This window comes from Lissotriton vulgaris, chromosome 10, assembly GCF_964263255.1.
Source record: "Lissotriton vulgaris chromosome 10, aLisVul1.2, whole genome shotgun sequence".
In the NCBI taxonomy this organism is placed as follows: Eukaryota; Metazoa; Chordata; class Amphibia; order Caudata; family Salamandridae; genus Lissotriton; species Lissotriton vulgaris.
The window spans coordinates 892,198,198-892,222,762 of NC_141698.1; the positions used below are offsets into that span (position 1 = coordinate 892,198,198).

General features: G+C 50.6%; 1 protein-coding gene across 3 annotated transcripts in view; it reads right to left on the bottom strand.

Annotated features, from left to right (window-relative positions):
* The window catches only part of PEX1 (peroxisomal biogenesis factor 1), a 793,672-nt gene that overhangs the window by 533,930 nt on the left and 235,177 nt on the right, over window positions 1-24,565 (bottom strand). For all 3 annotated transcript variants that reach the window (XM_086941864.1, XM_086941865.1, XM_086941863.1), the window contains exon 8: window positions 20,611-20,717. In XM_086941864.1, the coding sequence (XP_086797990.1) occupies window positions 20,611-20,717 (107 nt within the window). The remainder of the gene's footprint in view (window positions 1-20,610; window positions 20,718-24,565) is intronic.

The following is a 24,565-nucleotide window of genomic DNA, read 5'->3' on the forward strand; positions in this document are numbered from 1 at the left end:
GCTACCTCGGAAACTCCAGCACGCAAAACTGCTGGTATTACGCATTCTCAGTAGAGGTGACCAGATCTAACCAATGTTCTCCCCACCCTTGAAAAAGACTCTGTGTCATCTCCAGATGGAGACGGTATTCGTAATCCACTAGGCATCAATGGCTGAGTTGGCCTTCTTTGGCTTTCAGAGAGCCCGCCAGGTGTGAACCACCAGGGATATTCTCTGGTGTTCCAGCCATATCCAGAGGTGCAAGGCCTCTTGACAAGGGGTCCACGACCCAAACCTGCTCGGTTTGTTGCAATATCACATGGCGGTGGTGTTGTCCGTGAACACTATACAAGCCTTCCTGTGAAAAGTTTTCAATGCCAAGTACATTGGCTCCAATAGATTGATGTGCAGCATGGATTCCGTCGGAGATTAGAGTTCTCTGATTTTCACCTCTTGCAGATAGAGGCCCCAGCTCAGGAGTGACAGGTCTGTCTCTACAATCAGAGTTTGTTAGTCACCTATACAAATCTTTTGCAGTTCCCTCCGAGATCAGGACCATGTCGGAGAGATTCTCCTGATGCTGCGCTCTCTGTTAAATTAAGGTCCCACAGCAGAGCCCGCATATCCAAGGGGATGTGTTACAAGCAGGATGCAGCTCATTAGGTCCAAAAACCTTAGGGTCAATCTTACTGAAATCCAGGTTAGAGGGTGAAACATCTGTATCTTAACCTGAATATTTTGGACTCATCACTCGGGGAGGATATGCCCGAAACTGCATTGTGTCCAGAACAGCTCAGATGAAAGGGAGCATCCAAGGAGGAGTCCAGTGTGACTACGTCAGGTTGATAGTGAACCCCAGCGAGTGCAGAAGGCTCACCATAGTCTGGAGGTGGGAGACAACTGCCTGTGGCGAGCCCGCTTTCAATAGCCAATCATCAAGGTAGAGGAGGACTGGAAAGCCTGACCTCTGTGAACAACCAAGAGAGTGCTGGTGAGACGAAAGGAGAGCATGGCGAACTGAAAGTGCTCTTGGCGTACCACTGCAGGTAGCGTCTGCAGGATGGGGATGTGGAAATAGGTACCCTGAAAGTGCAACACTACCATCCAGTCTCCTGGGTCAAGGGCAGACGGGACTTGTGTGAGACTGAGCATCCTGAAATTTTCCTTTTTCAGAAGGAGGTTGAGAAGATGCAGGTATAGAATAAGATTAATGTCTCCATTCTTCTTGAGCACCAGAAAGTAGTGGGAATAGCAACCACAACCTACTTCTGATGCAGGCACCATCTCTATAGCTTCCTTGGCCAAGAGAGCTGACACTTCCTGACGCAGCAAGGAGAGGTGGTTGTCAGCTAGCTTTTCGTAAGTGGGTGGCATTGGAGGAGTGGTGGTCACAAAGAGGAAGGAGTTTGATTGAGATGCAGAACCCAACTGCCAGATGTTATTGATATTCTGTGGTGCAGGTGATGGCATATCTTGCCTCTTAAAAAATGCCCATGACGATCAGTGTTAAAAAAAAAAAAAGTGTTTGAGGCTGTGGCCGCTGGGAGTGAAGAGGGAGCTAGGTGGTGGACTATTCAGTCTTCTGTCCCAAATGGTCTGGGGGAACCATGTCCTTGGCCATAAAAAGACTGCAAAATGTGCTTGCCATGGTTGCTGGGAGGGTAGAGACGCTGTTGTAAACATCTTCTGTGGCGACAAAAGTGGCAGAAGACACACTGGGGTAGGCGAGGGGTCATAGAAAGCCCCAAGGACCTGGCCAAAGACCTCCTGCCCTTAAGGCGCTCCAGCGCTGAGCCCACCTTCTCACCGAACAGACGGAAACAATCAAAGGGCATGTCCATGAGCGAAGCCTGGACATCTCCGGAAAAGCAAGTGCTTCTCAAACAGGCATGGTGCATAAGGGCCACCGACGAAATCACTCTGCCTAGTGAGTCTGTTGTGTCCAACTCACATTTTATGGTGAACTTAGTTGCATCTCGCTTATCAGCAATTAACTGAGAGGTTATGGCTCAGGCCTTCTCAGAGACCATGGGCAGCACCTGCGCAACCAAGTCCCAGATTGTATGGGAGTATGGGCCCAAGATGCACATGGAGTTCCCATACTGCAGTGTTAAATTAGGACCCCCTTCTAACTTTTATGGTTCCTAGGGCAGGGCACAATAGTGTGAAATAATACTGAGTTTTATAGAGCGCAAACAGCTACCTCCGTAGGAAGTGTCCCGGCGAATAATAATACTGACTTTTATAGAGCGCAAACAGCTACCTCCGTAGGAAGTGTCCCGGCGAACCAATACAATGGTTGACAATCAGTTTAGGTCAAGCCTAGGCAGCGCACATGCGCTGTCTTCAAGAAATGCTATATTCAATCCATGGGCTTTGAACACACCATGAGTTTTTGGTTGGTTGGTTAGTCGGCCTGCCTTTCGAAATTCCTTTGTTGGTGAACTAACTTACATGTGCCAATTCGAGAGGGAGTTGAGATAGTTTATGTGATTGCTTCTCTGAAGGCAGAGCCAGGCCTAAATGTTGGGATTTTTTAAATATTGATTTTGAACCTCAAATCCTCACCATAGCTCTAAAGCTCAGATAGTGCAGTTGGGAGGGATTTCTCAGGATTGGATAATGTCAGTACAACATAATCCATGTACACACGTAGTTTGTGTTCTGTTTGAGCAATTGTTACTCCTCTGATATCTAAATTCTGTCTGCCAGCTACAGCAATAAGTTCCATGTATAGTGTGAAGAGGAAGGAAGAGAACGGGCAACCCTGCCTCGTCGCCTCTTTATTTGTTTATAAGTTACTAGTGAACCGTTGACCCTAATTCCGGCCTGGAGAATGTGATAACTGCTGAAGGCCCATGCAATTCATTTAGGGTCTATTCCCATTTGGGTTATGTTGGACTTGACCCTTTTTGCAGGGTCATTCCTGAACTTTTTGCATTTCTCCTCTATTTTTTCTGATCTGTTGTTGGCTGCTTTATAACTCTGGGCACTTTACCACTGCTGATCAGTGCTAACGTGCATATGCTCTCCCTATTGTATTTACTTGTCAGACCCTAGTACAGTGCATTGAGTGTGCCCAGGGCTTGTAAATCCAAATGCTGCTAGTGGGCTTGCAGCACTGGTTATGCCACCCACAGAAGCAGCCTGTAAAAGTGTGTCTAAGGCCTGCCATTGCAGAGCCTGTGTGCAGTCTGGTACTGCCATTATGACTGGGAAAGTGCACCCACTTGCCAGTCCCTAGACCTTCCCATGTCTTCATATCAGACACCCCTATGGTAGGCCCAAGGGCAGGGTGCATTGTAAGTATAAGGTAGGACATGCCCTGGTGTATGTGGCATGTCCTAATAGTGAATTACAGCCATTTTCGTTTTTCACTATTGCAAGGATACCTATTCCCCATAGGCCAGAATGGGCAGTTAGATTATTACATTTTATAATCCTAACTGACTCAGGAAACTAGGTGAAAATTCAAGTTTAGTAGGCCTGAACTCAGAAGGATTAGTTACTTACCTTTAATCCTATTTCTCTTCCAGGGGTATCCTCATCAAAGTCATAAGCATTAGAATATTCCCGCACATGGGCGGGAATATTCTAATGCTTATGACTATTGATGAGGATCCCCTGGAAGAGAATGATAAAATACATCTTTTAGTGAAGTTGGTTTTAGTTTAGTTTTAGTGAAGCTGTGTTTAAAAATACCACTTTTAGAAAGTAGGTATTTTCTTGCCTAACTAGCCAAGCCTGCCTCTGCTAGGTTGTGTATTCCCTGTATGGAGTTTGAGCGACAGGGCTGGGGGATTCCAAGAGACAGGAGGAGTCAGTCCAGTGGTAAATAGAGAGATATGCATCTAGATGGGAGGGAGGAGTTGCACCTGGGACCTGAATAGGACTGTGCCTGCCCCCCACAGTGCTGGCTCCACTCCCTGTGTGCGTCTGATGTTTCTGCCCTGCACTGTGAAAAGAAAGAACGAGTCATGTCAAAAGAGTGCTCCAGAATTGGTTTGGACTGGGCAAAGGCCCCTCTGCCCTCAGAGGACAAACGATTTTGGGGTATAAATATTGGGACCCTGATCCCAAGAGATTAGATCACTTTTGGACTACAAGAAGAAACCTTTGCTGAGGAGAGGAACCTGAAGAAACTGAGGAGAGACTATCCCTAAGCTGATGTGCTGCTTAGGGGATTGGCCTGGAGTGGTTGCCTGACTGCCAAGGAAAGGAGAAATAACTATGTGTGCTTTATTTTCAACTTGTGAAGGATCTCCAAGGGCTTGGAACAGAGCTTGCCTCCTGTTGAAGTCTCAGGGGCAACAGACTTCACCCCCAGCTCCTCAGAGTTCTTTGGAAGTGCCTGCTGCTGTTTTTGGGCCTTCTGAGGGACTGCGTGTCGCAAGGAGCTGGAAGCGTGACTCAAGAGGAAGAAGTATGTCACCGTCGTTGCTGCTGCCGTTGCAACTACGAAGTAGAAGGTGGCTGCAGCAGCTGTCGTATTGCACCGCATCGAGAGAAGCGTCTGGCAACGAAGAGGAAGCGTTTCGCAATCGCTGCTGCTGTAAATGTAAATGTATTGGCATTTATATAGCGCACTACTTACCCGTAGGGTCCCAAGGCGCTTCGACCGCTGCGAAACCCTTCCTGGCTTCCCTGAGAGATGGTCCCTTAATGGGTATCTCCAGGGTGAGACCAGGCATCCCCGGCGGTCTGGTGGGGCCGTTAGTGAAGATGAGGCAAGCTAATGCCCAGAGTTGCCGAGTGTGATCGCTGATCAGAGTGGGCACCGAGGCGAGAGAATTATCGAGTCCGCTGACCCTGGTCCAGAAACGTGCCGCGCCTGGAATCGAACCCTGGTCCCGGGCCGTCCTCTGCTCTCGGGTCTGCCGCCTCTAACCAGTGAGCCACACTACTTCACATCGCACGTCGCATCGTGAATGTCGGCGCTGTAGCTGTCGTATTGCACCGCATCGAGAGAAGTGTCAAGTAACGACGAAGAAGCGTGTCGCCATCGATGTTGCTGCCGTCGCATCTTGAATGTCGGCGCTGTAATTGTCGTATTGCACTGCATCGAGAAAAGCGCCTCGCATCCCCAGAGAAGTACACTGCCGTCCGAGCTGCTGCCATCGCATCGTGGATGTCGTCGCTGAAGTTGTTGCATTGTGAGGAAGCTTCTCGCAACGTCAGAGAAGAGTGTCGCAGCAGAGGCTGCTGCCGTCGCATCGCTGGAAAAGGGTGTCGCAGCTGCAGTTGACGCATCAAATCGAGACTTCTCGCATCATCGGAGAAGCGTGCCGCATCCTGTCTTTATTTCTTTGCACCGGAACTTTGCCGCATTTCCATCGCTGCAACATTGCTTGTTGTGGAAGCACAAAGCATTGTAAGGTACATCGACGCAAAGTGTTGCATCTTAAGAACTGAACTAAGCTAAAACTACCATTTTTAAGTATAGTATAGTGGATTTTATGTTGTTTATGGTCTTTTGTTAAGTCTATATAAAGAATACTTATTTTTAATATGCAACTGTGTGGTGTCCATCTGTAGTGTTGTGGCTTGATTACTGTATGTGGTCACAAATGCTTTACACACTGCCTCTGAGATAAGCCTGTCTGCTCGTGCCAAGCTACCAAGGGGGTGAGCAGGGGTTATTTTAGGAGTGTACCCAGTTACCCTGACTAGAGGCAAGAGTCCCTATCTGTCACAAGTACCTACCTATACCAACTAGAGACCCCAAAATCTAACATTGGTGGTCAGCGGTGAGGATTCTGGACTTGTATTTGTGATTCATGTACAGTAATAAGTGAACAGTGAGTGCAGACCAAACACAACCACCGTCCCACTTTATCAATTAGATGTAATATCAGTTACGTATTATTATCGCAACCGCGACCTGGAATGAAGGTGGACTGGTCCTGCTCCACTAAGGAACACATGCAGCCACCCAAAAGTTGGACCACGATGCTCGTCAATAGTTTGGTATTGATGTTCATAAAGGAAATTGTCAGAATCAGTCGTACTGCGCCTACGTCATGTTAAGAAACTACGTTTCCCCATGATTCCCCCTGATCCTTTTCCAGGAAGAACTTTAGCGGGAAGGACACGCATCCTGTTGCGTGTTATTCAAGATTCGTCCAAAGCGTGAGAGCGGTCCTGCTCTGCACGCTGTTTCCTGGTTTCCCTTCGCTGGATTATCGTCAGCGTTACTTAGAATCCGAGGTAGGATTCATCTGTGGGGAATTGCCGGCGAGCGCTGTTTCCGGTAAGAGATTTAGGCTATTCAGACTTTCTGTGTGACTGTGAGCACGGAACACTGTAGCAGGCTGCTACGTGTCTCCGTCCTTTTCCTCTTTCTGTTGTTTAAAGTGGCTGAGGATATTTGGAACTGTTTTGTTCACTCTAAAGGAGTTGGAGGCTGTTGCTAAAACGCGGAGCGCGGTGGTGGTCGAAACTACGCGTTGCCGTGTCTTCTGGTTTAAAGGCACAATAACTTCAATAGCGGAGCGCTGTGGGGATCTCTCTACGCGTTACCGTGTGTTGTTACTGAAATAAGACTGAAGGGAGCAGAACGCAGTGGTGGACGCAACTACGCGTTACTGTTTTGTTTCTTTGTTCATGATTTTATTTGATTCTGGCCAAGTGGAACTTTCAGCAGGGCTGTGAGGAGCGGAGTGTTGTGGTACTTGCCTTCTACACACTACTGTATCCTGTGCTCTCCGTTTTTGGATATTGGTTAGGATCTTCCTTCTGTTCCTTCCTTATTATTTGTAATAACAGATTCCAAATTCATTACGCCCTCTGTGCTGCTCTGTGGTACGTTCCAGGTGGTTTAATGAACACTGATGCCTAAATGCCAACCTATACCATGTGAAGGACATAATTACATATTGTTTATGTTTTCCATAGGAGATCCAAAGGCAGTAGTGGAGTGTGAAGAAAGACTCATTACAGAGGGTCTTGTTCTTTTCTTTAAGCAGGTATATAATGATGCATATTAGCGAGAATTCATGAGAGTAGCTTTGTGTGTCATCCTAGTGTTTATGAAGGTGTCTTTTGTCATTTCAGGTATCCCTTCCCTGCTGACCCCTTCCTTTCCCTTCCCTTCTTTTTCTTCTCTTATTTTCCCTCACCTAATGACTCGAACATCTTGTATTCAACATCAGGGTGTTGGTGACATTTGGAGGTGGAGCCATTTGCTCAACAACTGGATCCCGTGGAGATAAACCTGACAGAAATTGGGCAATAAGAAGAGCAGAGTTGTGGGTGCTTGCCAGATTTGGGAACAAATATGACAGCGGCCTGTTGCATTGTTCGCATTGCTTTTCATCTACAATGATAATCATTGTGGGAGTACGGGTGCGATTTCTTGACAAAAGTTCTTGTCAAACAGGGTTGTGAAGCAACCAGGCCAAACCTCCTCCACCCATATTGGTTTCCCCAGGGTCCTAGACTTGGATTCGGTCAATCTTGGGAGAGGCACGCTCTCTAGCGATTTATTCATTTCCGTCTCTTGAATATCTTCCCCTGCACATAGTCTGGAATAGAAGTCATGGAATACCACCCAAATCTCACGGATGAAGGAGTGTAGAATTCTTGGTTGGGAGCAAATGGAGTGAATGTGGCCTTTGCCTAGCTGAGCTTGAAATATTTTAGGTTTTTACTCTGATGAACACCGATTCCACTCTGTCCGAATCCAGTGGACTCGCCTGTTCATTGGTGTTTTCTTTCCAGTGCACTAACTTGGTCTTCGAACTTCCATTGCTTGTTTGCTCTGTCTTGGTTATTGGAGACCGCAAAGGAAATGAGTGTACCCCTGATAGTGACTGTAGGAGAGTAGGGTCTGCAATCCTATGATCACCCAGACTTTTTTGCTTTTGTTTCACTGGTTTACGACTTTCTCGGGCTGTGGGCCTGCCAATCAGACCCACAGCCTACCTGTTCTCTCGCTAAATTGATATGTGTACCTTAGGTGCATTACCCAATTGGAACTGGGCCACCCTGTCAGACCCTGTAACTCAGGGCATCGGTGTACCCCGGGCCTACCAGGGGCTGAAGCATGTATTATGCCACCCCTGGATGGCCATCTAAATCTGACACAACTGGCTGCACGACAGCTGGGGCCACGTGGCGTACTCGCCCGTTGCTGTAGGTGTAGTATCCCTATACCTAACCTTAAGATGGACACCCGAGTTCCTCTCAGTCACTCCTATAGCAGGCCTTGACAATCCTGAAGGCAGAGTGCCTGGAACCGTGTGAATTGGGCTCTGGCACGAGCCGAGCCCGGTTGCAGCTTGCGGAACCAAGACCCAATGGCTGTTCCATGATAACGCGTATCACATCGGTAACTTCGGTATAGCGTTATCAAGACATGTCGAGTAAGGTGTCATACGAATCGGGATGTTGCCCCCTCACCAATACTGGCGACGAGGTTAGCATTCCGCCCTTCTAGAGGGACACGACATGTACGTAACTGTGAACCCCGGTTAAAGTTAACTGAAGCCTCAGCTCCACAAAATGGACGCTGCCACCACAGACACAAGTCTGACCTCCTGCTGCTGGGAGTCCTTCCAGCGAGGAGAGCTTGGGAAAAAGGGTTTCCTGTCAAGGGCGGTGTTCGCACCGTCCCAGACGGGGTTTGTGTATTCTGGGTAGGTAGGGCTTTGCGAGAAGGTGACTGCGGAGTGGCACCCCGGTGCTCACTACGCATCTGCCGGTTAGAACCAGTTCCAGGGGCGCGCAGCCCCTGACCTGGGGAAGGTCCGGCAGGGGAGAGGGGTGTAACTACCCCTCTTCTTGGTCCCACCCTTAGGGCAGGACCTAGTCATGTACCCACCCCTTTCTTTAGGATAAAGGCCGGAGCGGGGACCCTTCCAAATTAGATCATCTTTGAATCAAGAATACTTTCTACGAAAGGACTTCGAGACTCTTCTCAAGATTTCTCCCTTGTGTCTAAGGAGTAGTCTCCCTGCATCAGCGGGCACCATCTAAGAACTCGGCGGTTTGCTGCAAGTCCTTCCTCAAGGATCCGACGGCCCAGCTCGACGAGAACCGGCTTCCCTGGCACCTCTGACCTCTACCCACGTCGTCATCTCAGCTGAGATCTGTGGGTGCGACGAGACCTCGAGGGACCGGCCATCATCAAAACCTGCACGCTTTCTTAAACAGCACGACCATCGAAGCAATTCTCTGGTGAGTGCTCAGGGGTCCGAGAAGCCCCGACCCTGAGTAGCTCTAGCAACGAAGTGCAGTCTCCTAGCATCTCCACGATCTGCGTGGGGCCCTTCTGCTCGCTGCTCAGCACGTTGTCTGGTCACTAGCCGCTGGCTTGTGCCCTTCTTTGACGACATCCGACAACCAACGCTGCTGGTCTGGTTGCTCCAGACTGGCCTTCGCTTTCTTCTTTGAGAGAAGCACCCCGGACCCTCCTGGTCCACTCCAGACGCCATTTTAGGCCCACCACGTGGCCCTGAAATCTGCCAAGGCTTGTTGCCCCAATCCTGGGCCCAGCGACGCCGACAGCATCAATCTTCGCGGGACAGCTCGCACCTCCATCCTGGTCGCCGACAACGCCTCCTGGTCCGTGAGACTGCAGAGCCTAGCGTCGCCCACTCACCTAGTCGAGGTGACGGCCATCCGGTGCCTTCCTGGTACCCTCTGACTACTGGCTAGTAGTATGAACTTGGTCCCCTCTGCTTTCAGGTATCAACGATCTCTGATCCAGGCTTGGATCTCTACGAACTATTCATCACTGGTCGCCGGCCAGCAACTCCTTTTCTTCCGGCTCCTGGCTCGTCAGCGAAGACCCCGACGCCTGTAAGACTTGTGCAGCCGCAGCCCTCGTGGCTAGGTAACTTCGGCATTTCGGTGCCTGCATAGCCTCCTTACTCTAGGGTCCCGAGTGCCTCGCTTCCGACTTGCCTTATCGGGTCCGCCCGAGACCACTAAACTTTCCGTGCCCTCGGGCACTTGTTTTAATTGTGCACTTGAAGTATTTTCTAAGAGCTTTTGTTCTGTGCTTAGTACCCCGTCCTCATAAAGAGTTCAGGGCTGTTGTGATTCTCAATAAATATACTGTTTATTTTCATAACACTTGTGTGGTGTCCTTTCACTTGGTGTTCAAGGGGTATGTGATGGTATAACAGCTGGCTTAACGCGCCCTCTAGAGTTTAGCCCGAAGACTGCTCGTATCCACGCTACTAGGATAGCTGGTCTAAGGTTGACTTACAACCAATCACCATAAGGGTCGTTTGGAACGATACATAGTGGTCGCTAGAATAGCGAACGCTGCATATCGGGCCAACTTCTCACATTGGTGGCAGCGGTGGGATATGAGCTTGCTGTTGTTTTACCACGCGTATCCTAAGAATATCTTGTGAAAGATCGCATAAGTACTCCAGGTACATATAACTTAGCTTAGAATACTCTGAGTTCTACTGAACCAGCTGTTGTAGCTCCTCAAGGCTTAGCACACCTTGGCTACAACTTTTAGCAAGGGATCAGTAGGTAAACCCATAGTGTAGGTAGGTGCATCACTTACACCACACTAGAAGCAGCATGTCGGACAGAGGAGGAAACTCTGAGTCTCCCCTTGTGTCAGTCGACCCTCCACAGGTCACCTCCAGATATGCTGCGCTTAGCTTCCACGAGATGCAACAGATCTGTACATCTCGGAAGTTAAAACAGGGTGCAAACCCTACCATTCCGTTTCTGATTGGTCTCTTGGAGACTTATGATGCTAGGAGGGCGGGTAACACCGACCCTTCTCATCCGGAAGTGGATATGCCTCCCCTCGAGGGATCCCGAGGTGACCCTGACCTTATCCATCTCTCTGCTGAGGGCGAAGAGGAGGACGAGGATCCAGAGACATCTGGGGACGAGGCAGACCAAGGTCCAGTCATAGTTAGTCAGCTAACTCAGGACAACTTAAGCCGGCACGAGGTTGGTACTAGGGGACCCCTGGGCCCTCTCTCGGGCCAGCTTAACATTGGGAACGGACGAGTTAGATCTCTGTCAAGAGGCTCTAACAGATCTGTTCGAACCAATGGCTCGAGGCTCTGCTCGAAGAGGGATGACATCCCCTCAGAGAAGAGTGTACGAAGCAAAGGAGCGGGAAGTCAAACTGCGGATCGAAAGGGAAGAACTTGCCCTAGCCAAAGAGAGACTCGCCTTTGCTCGAGAGCAAGAATTGAGTGGGACAATTCCCACTGGTGGCAGCATTCCCCCAAGGGAACCCAGGAGTTTAGACACTAAGCACCTGAATAAGATAGTGCCCCCTTTAAGCAAGGGGACGACATTCACAAATGGATTACTGCATTGGAGCGTGCCTGAACTGTACAGTGCATTCCCCAGAGTCAGTGGGCAGCTATCTTGTGGCTCTCCTTTGAAGGTAAAGGTAGAGATAAGCTCCTCACCACAAGGGTAGAGGATGCTAACAATTACCAGGTCTTGAAGAACACACTGATTGATGGGTTCGGCCTAACCACTGAGCAGTACAGGTTGCTGTTCAGGGATACCCAGAAAACTCAGTCTCAGGACTGGTCTGATTTCGTTGATTTTGCCACTAAGGCTTTTGAGGGCTGGTTGCTGGGCAGTAAGGTTACTGATTACACAGGATTGTATAATTTGATCATGCGAGAACAGATTTTAAACAATTGTCAGAACCAGTTGTTGCATCAGCACCTTGTCGACTCGGATCTGACCTCTCCCCAAGAATTGGGAAAGAAGGCAGACAGATGGGTCAGAACAAGGGTTAAGCAAAACCAGGGCCAGAACCAGGGTGGTCAGAAGAAAGCAGACCAGAAGGGTAAAGATTCGAAAGGGGAACAAAGTGACCAGAAGTCTTCGACAGGTCCCCAACAACCCAAAGAGGGGGGGGAGGGGGTCAGGCATCCCAGAAAAAGAAGAATCAAGAAGGTCAATCGAAAAGGTGGTGCCAAAACTGTAAAAGTAAAACTCACTGGTTTAGTGAGTGCACCAAGAAAGGAGGGCAGACTCCTGCTACTGCAGCCCCTAAGGCACCTGTGCCCCCTAGTACAGCCAGCAGTAGTAGTGCGCCTCCCAAGGGACTAGTTGGGTTAACCTTGGGTTCCGAGGGGTGTGACAGCTTAGCTGGTACGCTCACTCAGGCTGTCCTTGTCTGTACAGGGGATGTGGATATATCCCCTGATGTCAGTCCCAATACTTTGGGCAAATACCGACAGACGCCTTTAATAAATGGAAGAATGGCTCAGGCCTATAGGGACACTTGTGCCAGCGTCACCATGGTGACGCCTAACTTTGTGGACCCTGGACAGATCACGCCAGGTACAGATTTCCTGGTGACCAATGCCAGCAACGTCACTACCAGTCATAGTATGGCGATTGTTGCTTTCTCCTGGGGAGGGGTAAATGGCCAGAAAAAGGTTGTTGTTAGTTCAGACCTCCCAGTGGATTGTTTGTTGGGCAATGATTTGGAGTCATCACAATGGTCAGAAGTGGAGCAGCGGACTCACATGGAGATGTTAGGCTTGCCAGCACACGTGTTTGCTGTGACCAGGTCACAGGTCAGACGATGCCCCACTGAACAGGTGCTGGATCCTGGAACAACGGACCAGACACCACCCAAGAAAAAGAGCAGTCGGGTTAAGGCTTCGCCTTCCCCCTTGCCCCAGGTCGAGGATCAGGTCTCAGAGGAGGCTGGCCTCCAGGAATTGCGGGAAACTGAACCTAAAGAACTCGAACTTGATCAAGTTGAGTTTCTGGGCTCAGGGGGACCCACACGAGAGGACCTGGGGAAGGACCAGTTAGACTGCCCTTCTCTTGAACCCCTCAGACAGCAGGCTGCTGCTGAGGCTGCTGGGAACGCCACAGGTACCCACAAGGTATACTGGGAAGATGGACTCCTGTACACTGAGGCAAGAGACCCCAAGCCTGGCATGACCAGGAGGCTGGTCGTCCCCTTGTCTCAGCGTGGTTTCCTACTTACCTTGGCCCACGAGATTCCCTTAGCAGGACACTTAGGCCAGACGAAGACGTGGGACAGGCTTGTCTCACACTTTCACTGGCCTCACATGAACGAAGATACCAAGGAGTTTTGCCGCTCCTGTGTCACCTGCCAAGCCAGTGGTAAGTCAGGTGGCGCGACAAAGGCCCCCCTTATACCAATGCCTGTGGTGGGGGTGCCCTTTGAACGGGTGGGGATTGACATCGTCGGTCCCATGGAACCACCAACAGCATCAGGGCACAAGTTTATACTGGTGGTAGTGGATCATGCCACCAGGTATCCTGAAGCTATTCCCCTTAGGACCACTACAGCGCCTGTTGTGGCAAGAGCCCTAGTTGGAGTATTCTCCAGAGTGGGCTTCCCTAAGGAGGTCGTCTCCGACAGAGGTGAGAACTTCATGTCGAGCTACTTAACTGCATTGTGGAAGGAATGTGGTGTCAACTACAAGTTCACTACACCCTATCATCCACAATGCAATGGGCTTGTTGAGAGGTTCAACAGGACCCTAAAAGGGATGATTCATGGACTACCTGAAAAGCTTCGGCGTAGATGGGACGTCCTGATCCCCTGCCTTTTATTCGCTTACAGAGAAGTCCCACAGAAGGGGGTTGGCTACAGCCCTTTTGAACTTTTGTATGGGCATCCTGTAAGAGGACCCCTGTGTTTGGTGAAGGAAGGATGGGAGAGACCTCTCAAAAAGCCTGCAACCAACATAGTGGACTATGTGCTTGGTCTCCGCTCGCGGATGGCTGAATACATGGAGAAGGCATCCGAAAACCTTAAGGCCAGCCAAGAACTCCAAAAAGCTTGGCATGACCAAAAGGCTGTCTTGACTGTTTACCAGCCCGGACAGAAGGTGTGGGTGTTGGAGCCAGTGGCCCCAGCAGCACTCAAGGACAAATGGTCCGGGCCCTACACCATCCTGGAGAAAAAGGGAGAGGTCACCTACCTGGTAGACCTGGGAACTCCCCGGAGCCCCCACAGGGTGCTCCATGTCAACAGGCTCAAGGCATATGTCGACAGGAAGGACATGAGTTTGCTCATGGCCATAGATGAGGAACAGGAGGAGGAGAGTGACCCTCTCCCCGACCTGCTCACTCAGAATCCTGACGACGGGTCGGTAGATGGTGTTGTCTTTTGTGGCAGCCTCTCCGAACGTCAACAGGAGGATTGTAAACAGGTTCTTCAATCCTTCCGGCATATGTTCTCTCTAACACCCAGTCAGACCAATTGGTGTACCCATGAGGTTGACACTGGTGACAGCTTGCCCGTCAAGAGTAAAATCTACCGGCAGCCTGATCACGTTAGAGACTGCATCAAGAGTGAGGTGCAGAAAATGTTGGAGCCTCGGATAGCCCTTGGGCTAGTCCCGTAATTCTAGTTCCGAAACCTCACACCCCGGGCGGTAAGAAAGAGATGAGGTTCTGCGTAGACTACAGGGGTCTAAATGCAGTCACTAAGACTGACGCCCACCCAATACCAAGGGCAGACGAACTTATCGATAGATTGGCTTCGGCCAACTACTTAAGTACGTTTGACCTGACAGCTGGGTATTGGCAAATCAGGTTAGCTGAGGACGCCAAGCCTAAGACCGCATTTTCTACCCCTGGTGGGCATTATCAGTTTGTGGTGATGCCCTTTGGTTTGAAAAATGCACCTGCCACCTTCCAACGGTTGGTGAATCACGTTCTCACCGGGCTGGATGACTTCTGTGCGGCGTATCTTGATGATATTGCTGTCTTTAGCTCCACCTGGGAGGATCACCTGGTCCACCTGCGGAAAGTGTTAGAGGCTCTGCAAGCAGCAGGTCTCACTATCAAGTCTACCAAGTGCCAGATAGGGCAGACACAGGCTGTATACTTGGGTCACCTCGTCGGTGGAGGCCAAGTTCAACCACTGGAGAGCAAGATACAGTCAATCAGGGACTGGGCTCCTCCAACCACCCAGACTCAGGTTCGAGCTTTCTTGGGCCTGACTGGTTACTACCGGGAGTTCGTCAGAAATTACGGATCGATTGTGACTCCGCTTAATGAACTGACGAGTAAGAAAATGCCAAAAAAAGTTCAGTGGACAGCGAGCTGTCAAAAAGCATTCGATGACCTAAAACAGGCCATGTGCACGGCACCTATCCTCAAGAGTCCAGACTACTCCAAACCATTCATTGTCCAAACAGATGCTTCTGAGTTGGGTGTGGGAGCTGTTCTATCTCAACTGAATTTCGATGGTAATGACCAGCCCATTGCTTTCATAAGCAGACGGCTGACTCCCAGAGAGAAAAATTGGTCAGCTATAGAGAGGGAGGCCTTCGCTGTGGTGTGGGCCCTGAAGAAACTGAGGCCATACTTGTTTGGCACTCATTTCAAGATTCAGACCGACCATAAGCCCCTCCTATGGCTAAATCAGATGAAGGGTGAAAACCTCAAACTGCTTAGGTGGTCCATTTCCCTACAGGGGATGGACTTCACAGCATAGACCTGGCACTGATCATGGCAATGCAGATGGGCTCTCCAGGTATTTCCACTTAGAACAAGAAGCCTCACCTGGTCAAGGTTAGCTTATTGTCCCAACGTTTGGGGGGGGGGGGGGGGTCATGTAGGAGAGTAGGGACTGCAATCCTATGATCACCCGGACTTTTTTGCTTTTGTTTCACTGGTTTACGACTTTCTCGGGCTGTGGGCCTGCCAATCAGACCCACAGCCTAGCTGTTCTCTCGCTAAATTGATATGTGTACCTTAGGTGCATTACCCAATTGGAACTGGGCCACCCTGTCAGACCCTGTAACTCAGGGCATCGGTGTACCCCGGGCCTACCAGGGGCTGAAGCATGTATTATGCCACCCCTGGATGGCCATCTAAATCTGACACAACTGGCTGCACGACAGCTGGGGCCACGTGGCGTACTCGCCCGTTGCTGTAGGTGTAGTATCCCTATACCTAACCTTAAGATGGACACCCGAGTTCCTCTCAGTCACTCCTACGGCAGGCCTTGACAATCCTGAAGGCAGAGTGCCTGGAACCGTGTGAATTGGGCTCTGGCACGAGCCGAGCCCGGTAGCAGCTTGCGGAACCAAGACCCAATGGCTGTTCCATGATAACACGTATCACATCGGTAACTTAGGTATAGCGTTATCAAGACATGTCGAGTAAGGTGTCATACGAATGCGGGATGTTGCCCCCTCACCAATACTGGCGACAAGGTTAGCATTCCGCCCTTCTAGAGGGACACGACATGTACGTAACTGTGAACCCCGGTTAAAGTTAACTGAAGCCTCAGCTCCACAAAATGGACGCTGCCACCACAGACACAAGTCTGACCTCCTGCTGCTGGGAGTCCTTCCAGCGAGGAGAGCTTGGGAAAAAGGGTTTCCTGTCAAGGGCGGTGTTCGCACCGTCCCAGACGGGGTTTGTGTATTCTGGGTAGGTAGGGCTTTGCGAGAAGGTGACTGCGGAGTGGCACCCCGGTGCTCACTACGCATCTGCCGGTTAGAACCAGTTCCAGGGGCACGCACCCCCTGACCTGGGGAAGGTCCGGCAGGGGAGAGGGGTGTAACTACCCCCCTTCTTGGCCCCACCCTTAGGGCAGGACCTAGTCATGTACCCACCCCTTTCTTTAGGATAAAGGCCGGAGCGGGGACCCTTCCAAATTAGATCATCTTTGAATCAAGAATACTTTCTACGAAAGGACTTCGAGACTCTTCTCAAGATTTCTCCCTTGTGACTAAGGAGTAGTCACCCTGCATCAGCGGGCACCATCTAAGAACTCGGCGGTTTGCTGCAAGTCCTTCCTCAAGGATCCGACGGCCCAGCTCGACGAGAACCGGCTTCCCTGGCACCTCTGACCTCTACCCACGTCGTCAGCTCAGCTGAGATCTGTGGGTGCGACGAGACCTCGAGGGACCGGCCATCATCAAAACCTGCACGCTTTCTTAAACAGCACGACCATCGAAGCAATTCTCTGGTGAGTGCTCAGGGGTCCGAGAAGCCCCGACCCTGAGTAGCTCTAGCAACGAAGTGCAGTCTCCCAGCATCTCCACGATCTGCGTGGGGCCCTTCTGCTCGCTGCTCAGCACGTTGTCTGGTCACTAGCCGCTGGCTTGTGCCCTTCTTTGACGACATCCGACAACCAACGCTGCTGGTCTGGTTGCTCCAGACTGGCCTTCGCTTCCTTCTTTGAGAGAAGCACCCCGGACCCTCCTGGTCCACTCCAGACGCCATTTTAGGCCCACCACGTGGTCCTGATATCTGCCAAGGCTTGTTGCCCCAATCCTGGGCCCAGCGACGCCGACAGCATCAATCTTGGTGGGACAGCTCGCACCTCCATCCTGGTCGCCGACAACGCCTCCTGGTCCGTGAGACTGCAGAGCCTAGCGTCGCCCACTCACCTAGTCGAGGTGACGGCCATCCGGTGCCTTCCTGGTACCCTCTGACTACTGGCTAGTAGTATGAACTTGGTCCCCTCTGCTTTCAGGTATCAACGATCTCTGATCCAGGCTTGGATCTCTACGAACTATTCATCACTGGTCGCCGGCCAGCAACTCCTTTTCTTCCGGCTCCTGGCTCGTCAGCGAAGACCCCGACGCCTGTAAGACTTGTGCAGCCGCAGCCCTCGTGGCTAGGTAACTTCGGCATTTCGGTACCTGCATAGCCTCCTTACTCTAGGGTCCCGAGTCCCTCGCTTCCGACTTGCCTTATCGGGTCCACCCGAGACCACTAAACTTTCCGTGCCCTCGGGCACTTGTTTTAATTGTGCACTTGAAGTATTTTCTAAGAGCTTTTGTTCTGTGCTTAGTACCCCGCCCTCATAAAGAGTTCAGGGCTGTTGTGATTCTCAATAAATATACTGTTTATTTTCATAACACTTGTGTGGTGTCCTTTCACTTGGTGTTCAAGGGGTATGTGATGGTATAACAGCTGGCTTAACGCGCCCTCTAGAGTTTAGCCCGAAGACTGCTCGTATCCACGCTACTAGGATAGCTGGTCTAAGGTTGACTTACAACCAATCACCATAAGGGTCGTTTGGAACGATACATAGTGGTCGCTAGAATAGCGAACGCTGCATATCGGGCCAACTTCTCACAGTGACCTCAAGTGTTTCCCCATAGTGTGTGCAGTCCCACACCCTCTGTTATTTTCTTAATATAATCAGGAGATGGCAGTTCTTATTGAATCTCTGTTTTGTTTGTTAAAGAGGAGACTATCCCTCAATCTCCATGTGTTATGCTGTGCAGGTACCCGTGGTATGTTCAAAGTAATCCCAATCAGTGCATGATTGCACAATGCTAATGCCCCTATCTTGACTGGTGCTATCTGCCCCAACTTCGCTGAAGATCCAGAAGGTGTTTGAGTCAGGCATATGTTTTGTGGGCAGCTGAGTAGCGTGTGTAATCTTGTTTGCCGGGACGTAGTAATCACCACTTGTCTTTCAATTGCACTTTGCACAGCTAATCACTTCCCACTGGAGATAGCACTCCCACGTGCCCCTCTCTATAGCCAGATCTTTCTTTCTCATTACTGGTTTATGTTCCCTTCTATGAGTACATCTTCACCAGGTGAGTCAAGGAAGTAGGATTACTGTTTTGAGGAATTGGTCTTGGCCTGTGTTATGGGCGTAAATGGATCCGATTGTAAATGTAAAACCTACCGGAGACCAAGCCTGCGCCTATGTACCCCCACTGACATCAACAGTTATGCCTTTCACTCTCTCTCTGAATGTGTTAGCTAACAGGACTGCCACTCAGACCTATTTTTAGGACTCTGATGAGAAGTATTTTGGGTGGAATCATTTGAATGCATTCTATGCCATTGATTTTTGAGAAGATGAGTCTTTTGTAATAAGCAAATCTGACAGAGTCACTGACGAAATACAGCAGAGCTCTTTTCTTAACTGGAGCGTTAAAGCCCTGAACACTGAGACTCAGTATTTTGAGGCTATTCATAGGGGGCCGGAGTTTCAGTGATGGCATTCAGTATCCCCATGAGACGTCTGCTCCCCCTGACCGTGTTTCCGATCTCCCTGTGGAATGTGATCACTCGTTAATGTACTTGGTGTCAGACAGCCTCCCTTCCGAACACGGGTAACAGCCCCATATAGGGTAACTAGTAACTTAAAACCATTCATGCTCAACCCCTGGCACAAACACTGCAAAACAGACCACGATACCATACACTCTTCCCCTGTGCGAAGATACTCTTCATTATTTGCAAATCTCTCTTAGCCCCTTCGCCCTCTGCCCGGCCATATCTATGTTACCCTTGCACCTTGTCCTCATATACACTTGGTCCAAGCTGTAGTCCCGCTCTTCATCTCCAGAGACTTCTCATTTTCAATTGTCCTCTCTGGTTTCTTTCAGCTAATTAATCACTGCTTGCCTTTCCATGACTGCCATGTCTGCTGAGGTTCCCTTGCTTGAGTGCAAGCGGTTACAGAGCTGTGCCATGAAGACTGTCCACAGCAATCCTCTTGTGCTGCATTTGTGATGGCCAGTTAAAAGGAATGGCAGACAGTACATGGCTATAGAGAAGTTTATTGTAGCATTAGCATGGGTATCAGCATGCCCATGGGCCCCACCCCACAGTGCGAGCTTGCAGCGTCCAGCAGGCCTCCTCTCCCAGAGGCCATGTCAGTAAACACTACAATGTGAGGCTGTCTGTTGTTCCATGCCCATAGTAGTTCCAATTGCAAGTGCCATGCTTGGGGAGGGGGAGGGGGGTGGGGGGGGGGGGGCAGGGAGAGGAGGGGGTTCCTTTGGCTGGAGTGGCAGTTGGCTGGACTTACTTGGACCACGTCAATGACCATAGCCCCCAGCCAAAATCAGCCGCTATTGCCTCTTCTCGAGCCCCACTGCCTCTTTCTGCTGTCTGTGCCTCTTCGCAGCATGTGTACAGTTGTCTCTGTCATTAGTGGACATATGTGCACCCGGTGAACTGAAAACCTCCTTGATTCTTTGGCTCCTCTGCTATTAGCACAGAGCTCTGGCCTCTTGGTTCTCTACAAGGCTCCATGCAACCTTCTTATGGGGTCAAAAAACTGTTCCATGTCATCTGACGAACTCGCCAAGTCTCATCCAAGGTCTCCAGAATATGGCAGAGCAGAAATCACAAGGATTGGAGATGGCTCAATGAGAATTATACCATCAGTGACGGATGCTATAGCGGAGGTCCGAAGAAATAGTCCTACCTCGCTGCCATCCTGGCCACACAACCCTAACAGATATTTTTCAATGGATAAAGTAAAAGATTTTCCAGGTGGCGTATGCAAAGGAACAGAATTTCATGTGATGTTTTTGTAACAAGGTGCATACATTTACATTTTTCCTTATAAGGATTTAATAAAGGCATTACTAATCTTCAACGCAATTTTCATTGAAGAATACAATGAGAGTTAGAGAAAGATGTTCTACAAGGCTTCAACCTTTGCCAATATGCTCTACAACATCACGATAGGGAAGTTATTAAATATTTCTGATGATAACTGAACACATCAAAATATATTATCTCAAGCTCCATTTATGTCAATGTGTGTAAAAGAGGCAAAGAACAGTAAAAAGGAAACTATTATGCAACACATCGAACATGTATTACTTTTGGAATTTTTTTTGCGTTAATCTTGCCCCATTTTAAAAATTGCAGATACACAAACACCAGAATAAACTTGATATTTACCTGTATGTTTGTCTGCTGCAGAAAAGTGGAACTTAGCATAAACATACTCTCCGCTGTGTCTTTGTTATTTGGTGGATTTACTACACTTATGACAAACTCTGTGGTTTCTGTGGGAAGAGAAAAAGAGCAAACTCTGAACGGAGTTCTAGTTTCTAATGTTTTTCGTAGTTTTCAATTAGTATCAAAGGAAACTTAGAATAACATGTACATGACAGTGCAGATTTTCCGAATCGTATCACAAGGTTAATATTCATACATCAGCATATCAATGTTGCAAGGAATGACAGGCCATAATCAAATACCATGTCTAAGACCCATGGAATAAACCAAATACAATCTCATCAGTACACAGGGCTATGACAACCATCACTGCCTATAACTATGCTGCTTTACATATAATGGCAAACAGCCTCTTTTTGCACTTATACACTCATTTCTGATTCATGTAGCTACCACTTTCTGGGCATCAGAGAAATAAGGCCACAGCTGTTCCCAGATATCCTTGGGTTGGGAAGTAAGACATAAGCGTTCATGTCATCATCATTGAACGTCAGAGCTGCTAACCATTGTTTGGTAGTCAATTTTACTCGTGCGCCCGAAAGATGGAAACTTCTTTTGGTCACTAACATCGCCCGCCAAAGAACCCCATCTTCTTATGTTAACCGTTATCTTCCTTATCCACACCAGCAAACCCCCCAACTGTAGCAGTGCCAATGCAATTTCTACTACTTTGCTAAGCAGCTCAAAAAAGTAAATCCAATATTTCTCAATGCTCAGGCATTTGCATGCCTGATGTGTAAAATCTGCTCCGAATTCTCCACAGCTGCAACATTTGTCATATTCTCTTAGACCCAATTTGTGTAGTAATGCTGGTGTGTAATGCATCTGATGCAAATACTTAAAATGTACCAAGCAGAGTCTACTATTTAATGATACTCTTGTAGTTTGTGAGCAACAAACAGCCACTGTTCCTCAGTGATACCACAGTTTAAGTCGCTTTTCTATTTTCTACGGCTACAAAAAGTTACAGGTGTGGCACCTTTACTAATGATTCAACACAAATTTGAACCCTATTTCCCCACTCCCCACACTTATATAATCTTAGGATGTTTAATGACTTGGGCTCAGCAGGATATCATTGCGCATCAGGTTTAAAAGTAGGTGCTGGGGGCGTGGTCAAGATGGCGGCGAGGTATGACGCTCATTTTCAAGCTCCTGTCCGCCGCTCGCCCGTGACAACACAGCATTGCTCCCGGGGTGCCCGTTTTACATGAGATCGGCCCTTTGAGCCCCCGGAGTGCCCACCGTTTCATCTGAACTGGCACTTTGATCTTACCGGAGAGGAGAGACATACCCGGCCGCCCACGTGTGCGCGGCCTCGACCACGCGGTTTCTCAAGGCACAGGACACCTAGGCCAGCTTCTTCCCTCTCCGGCCTCCCATCTGGGCCCCTCTCCATCTGGGTGACTGGAGGTGCGTCCCCGGCGATCCGGACGGTTACCTACGGACGTCGTGGCTGTTGCTCCTAGCGGCGGATAATAGCAGAAGCCCTGGACCTGCCCAGCGCCCTGTGCCACGCAGAGCGCCGGCCTCGAGTACGCGCCGGCCAGCCAAGAGTGCAGCAGAGCCGGCGGCGGATCACGTGAGCCCAGGCGCTTACATTGGACTACACCCTCAGGGGATTGTGCTATCTTCCGGGGTGCTTGTCTGCCTCGCCTTGACCCCCGCCTCGCAGGCATCGGGGTGCTGACTGCCGGGACCAAGGCCTGGCGCTGGAGGGTGGAGGAGGTGCCAAGGACTGCGAGAAAGACCGATCAGCACCCAGTGGACCTGGCCCGAAGCACAACGTTTGCCAGCATTATCGCCTATCTGGGACATCGGCGACCGCCTCACGGCCGGAGCATGTGGGCCTTGCGGACCCCCACCGGGTACGAGTTGAGTGCTTCGCGACCCCCTCTCACGTGCTGTAGAGGCGGGACGTGCAGATCCCCAGCCTGGTGAGGGTGGGTAAGGAGGCCTACATCTGGGTGCACCAAGCAACTGCATTGCAGGAGAAACTGGGGCAGTTGGGGACTGGGTGACTGGAGGCCCCCCCCCCGATCTCCCTGGGCGGCAAGAGTGGTAACGTTCTATCCAGGGCCGGTCCGGCTGCTCCACAGGCTTGTGAGTGCTTCTTTACTACGCCCAACCGAGCGAGGGCCGGGTGCTGCTTGCGGCTGGACTCTTGTGCCAACTGAGCGGCCCGGGGTGGTGAAAACCTCTGCAGCCTACCATGGGACAGCGCAGCGTTGCAGGAGAGGGTGGACTTCTGGGGCTGGCCCGGTGACATCGCTGCTCCCCCACATCGGACCTGCGGTGTGCTGTGCCTGCCCTCCGATCCATCACCGGGGCAGCCTGGTCTTGGAGTGGGCACTCTGGGGGGTGACTCAACCTGGCGGTCTCTGTCACCCTACCTAGCTCCGGCGATCATGCCCGATACCCGCACTCAACAGAAGGTACCTACGTCTGCAGTGGCCTTGTGTTCAGCCTCTGTGGCACCTGGGGCGGCCGGGCCTTTGAGAAGACCCTGAGGGTCTGACCACCCACGTCTTTTCTGAGTGCGGCGCGGCGGGAGATATTGAGGCCTTGCTCGGACGTTGGGTGGGGAGCCCTCCAGGCCCACAGTAACCAAGGAGCACCTGACCCCACGATCTCGCACTGCCCTAGTCCTGGTCTTGCCTCTAACACTCAGCACCATATTTGGGAACCACTCTCGAGCCCTCCAAAGTTTGCTACGCACCCCCCACTGATAGTGGTTTCCTGCGGTCGGACAGGTGCCTGCCAAAATTATAACCTACGCCCCGTCGGGCGGTTGTGGATCGTACGATCAACGGAGGGGTTGCCGGGCGGCTGCCTCGGAAAGGGGCCGACACAGATGGTGGTTCCGGGGCCTGGCTACCCACCGGAGCACGCGGCGAGTGTCTTATACACTTCAAACACAAGGCTCTCCAGGGGGAAGTCCCAGGTCATACACCACTACCTGAGGAGTATTTGGCCCCTGCTCCCGCGTCTGGATGCGGGATATTTTCGGTCGTCACATAGGGAGGTGGCGAGCACACGGCGGCAATTCTAGGAACCGCCTCTTCACTGGATCTCGGGCGCCTACACTGCAGGGATCAGAAGGGCTTGCTTGTCTTTGTTTCTGCTCACCCTGCATCTCCCGGGAACGCAGCGGCCACCGGCTGGAGGACTTGCGCACCCCGGGAACCTGCCGATCTCATGACGCTGCTCGGTGGGGTGCCTGGAGGGACAAGGGAGCATGTCCAAATCCAGGACCAACAAGCCCGAAACCCCTGAAGGATATCTTTGACCGCCCACAGTCCATCCCTGACATGGCTACCACAACGCCGGAAGCAGAGACAGTGAAACGTCCCGGGTCTGCGGGGGATGAACCCATCACAAAGGCCTTCCTAGAGTTGCTCTTCCTCACTCTCAGGGAAGATATCCAGTCAGTTAAAGCCGAATTTGCCACGGAACTTGAAGACATACGCCAGGATGTTGACTGGGTCGGAGAGCAGGTGGCCGCACTCGAAGAGAAAAGCGACTCCACAGTCACAGATCTGACGACGCTCTAACAAGAAGTTCTTAGGTTGCAAGACCAGAATATGGACATGCAAATGCATTTGGAAGATATTGAAAACTGCTCCCGCAGACACAACATTCACAGTTGGCCTCTTCCGGCACATACTCGGAGACTCTCATGAGGCTGATGTCGTCTTGGACAGAGCACACAGAGTGGGTCCACCCCGCGGTCCCAACGCGCCACCGGCGGACATCCTGGTGTGCGTTCATGACTTCAAGACCAAGGAATCTATCCTCTCTAAGGCAAGGACTATCCATCCTATCTCATTCCAGGGCCACTCCACGGTCCTATACCAGGACTTAGCACTGATCACACATCAGCGACGGCGGCAGT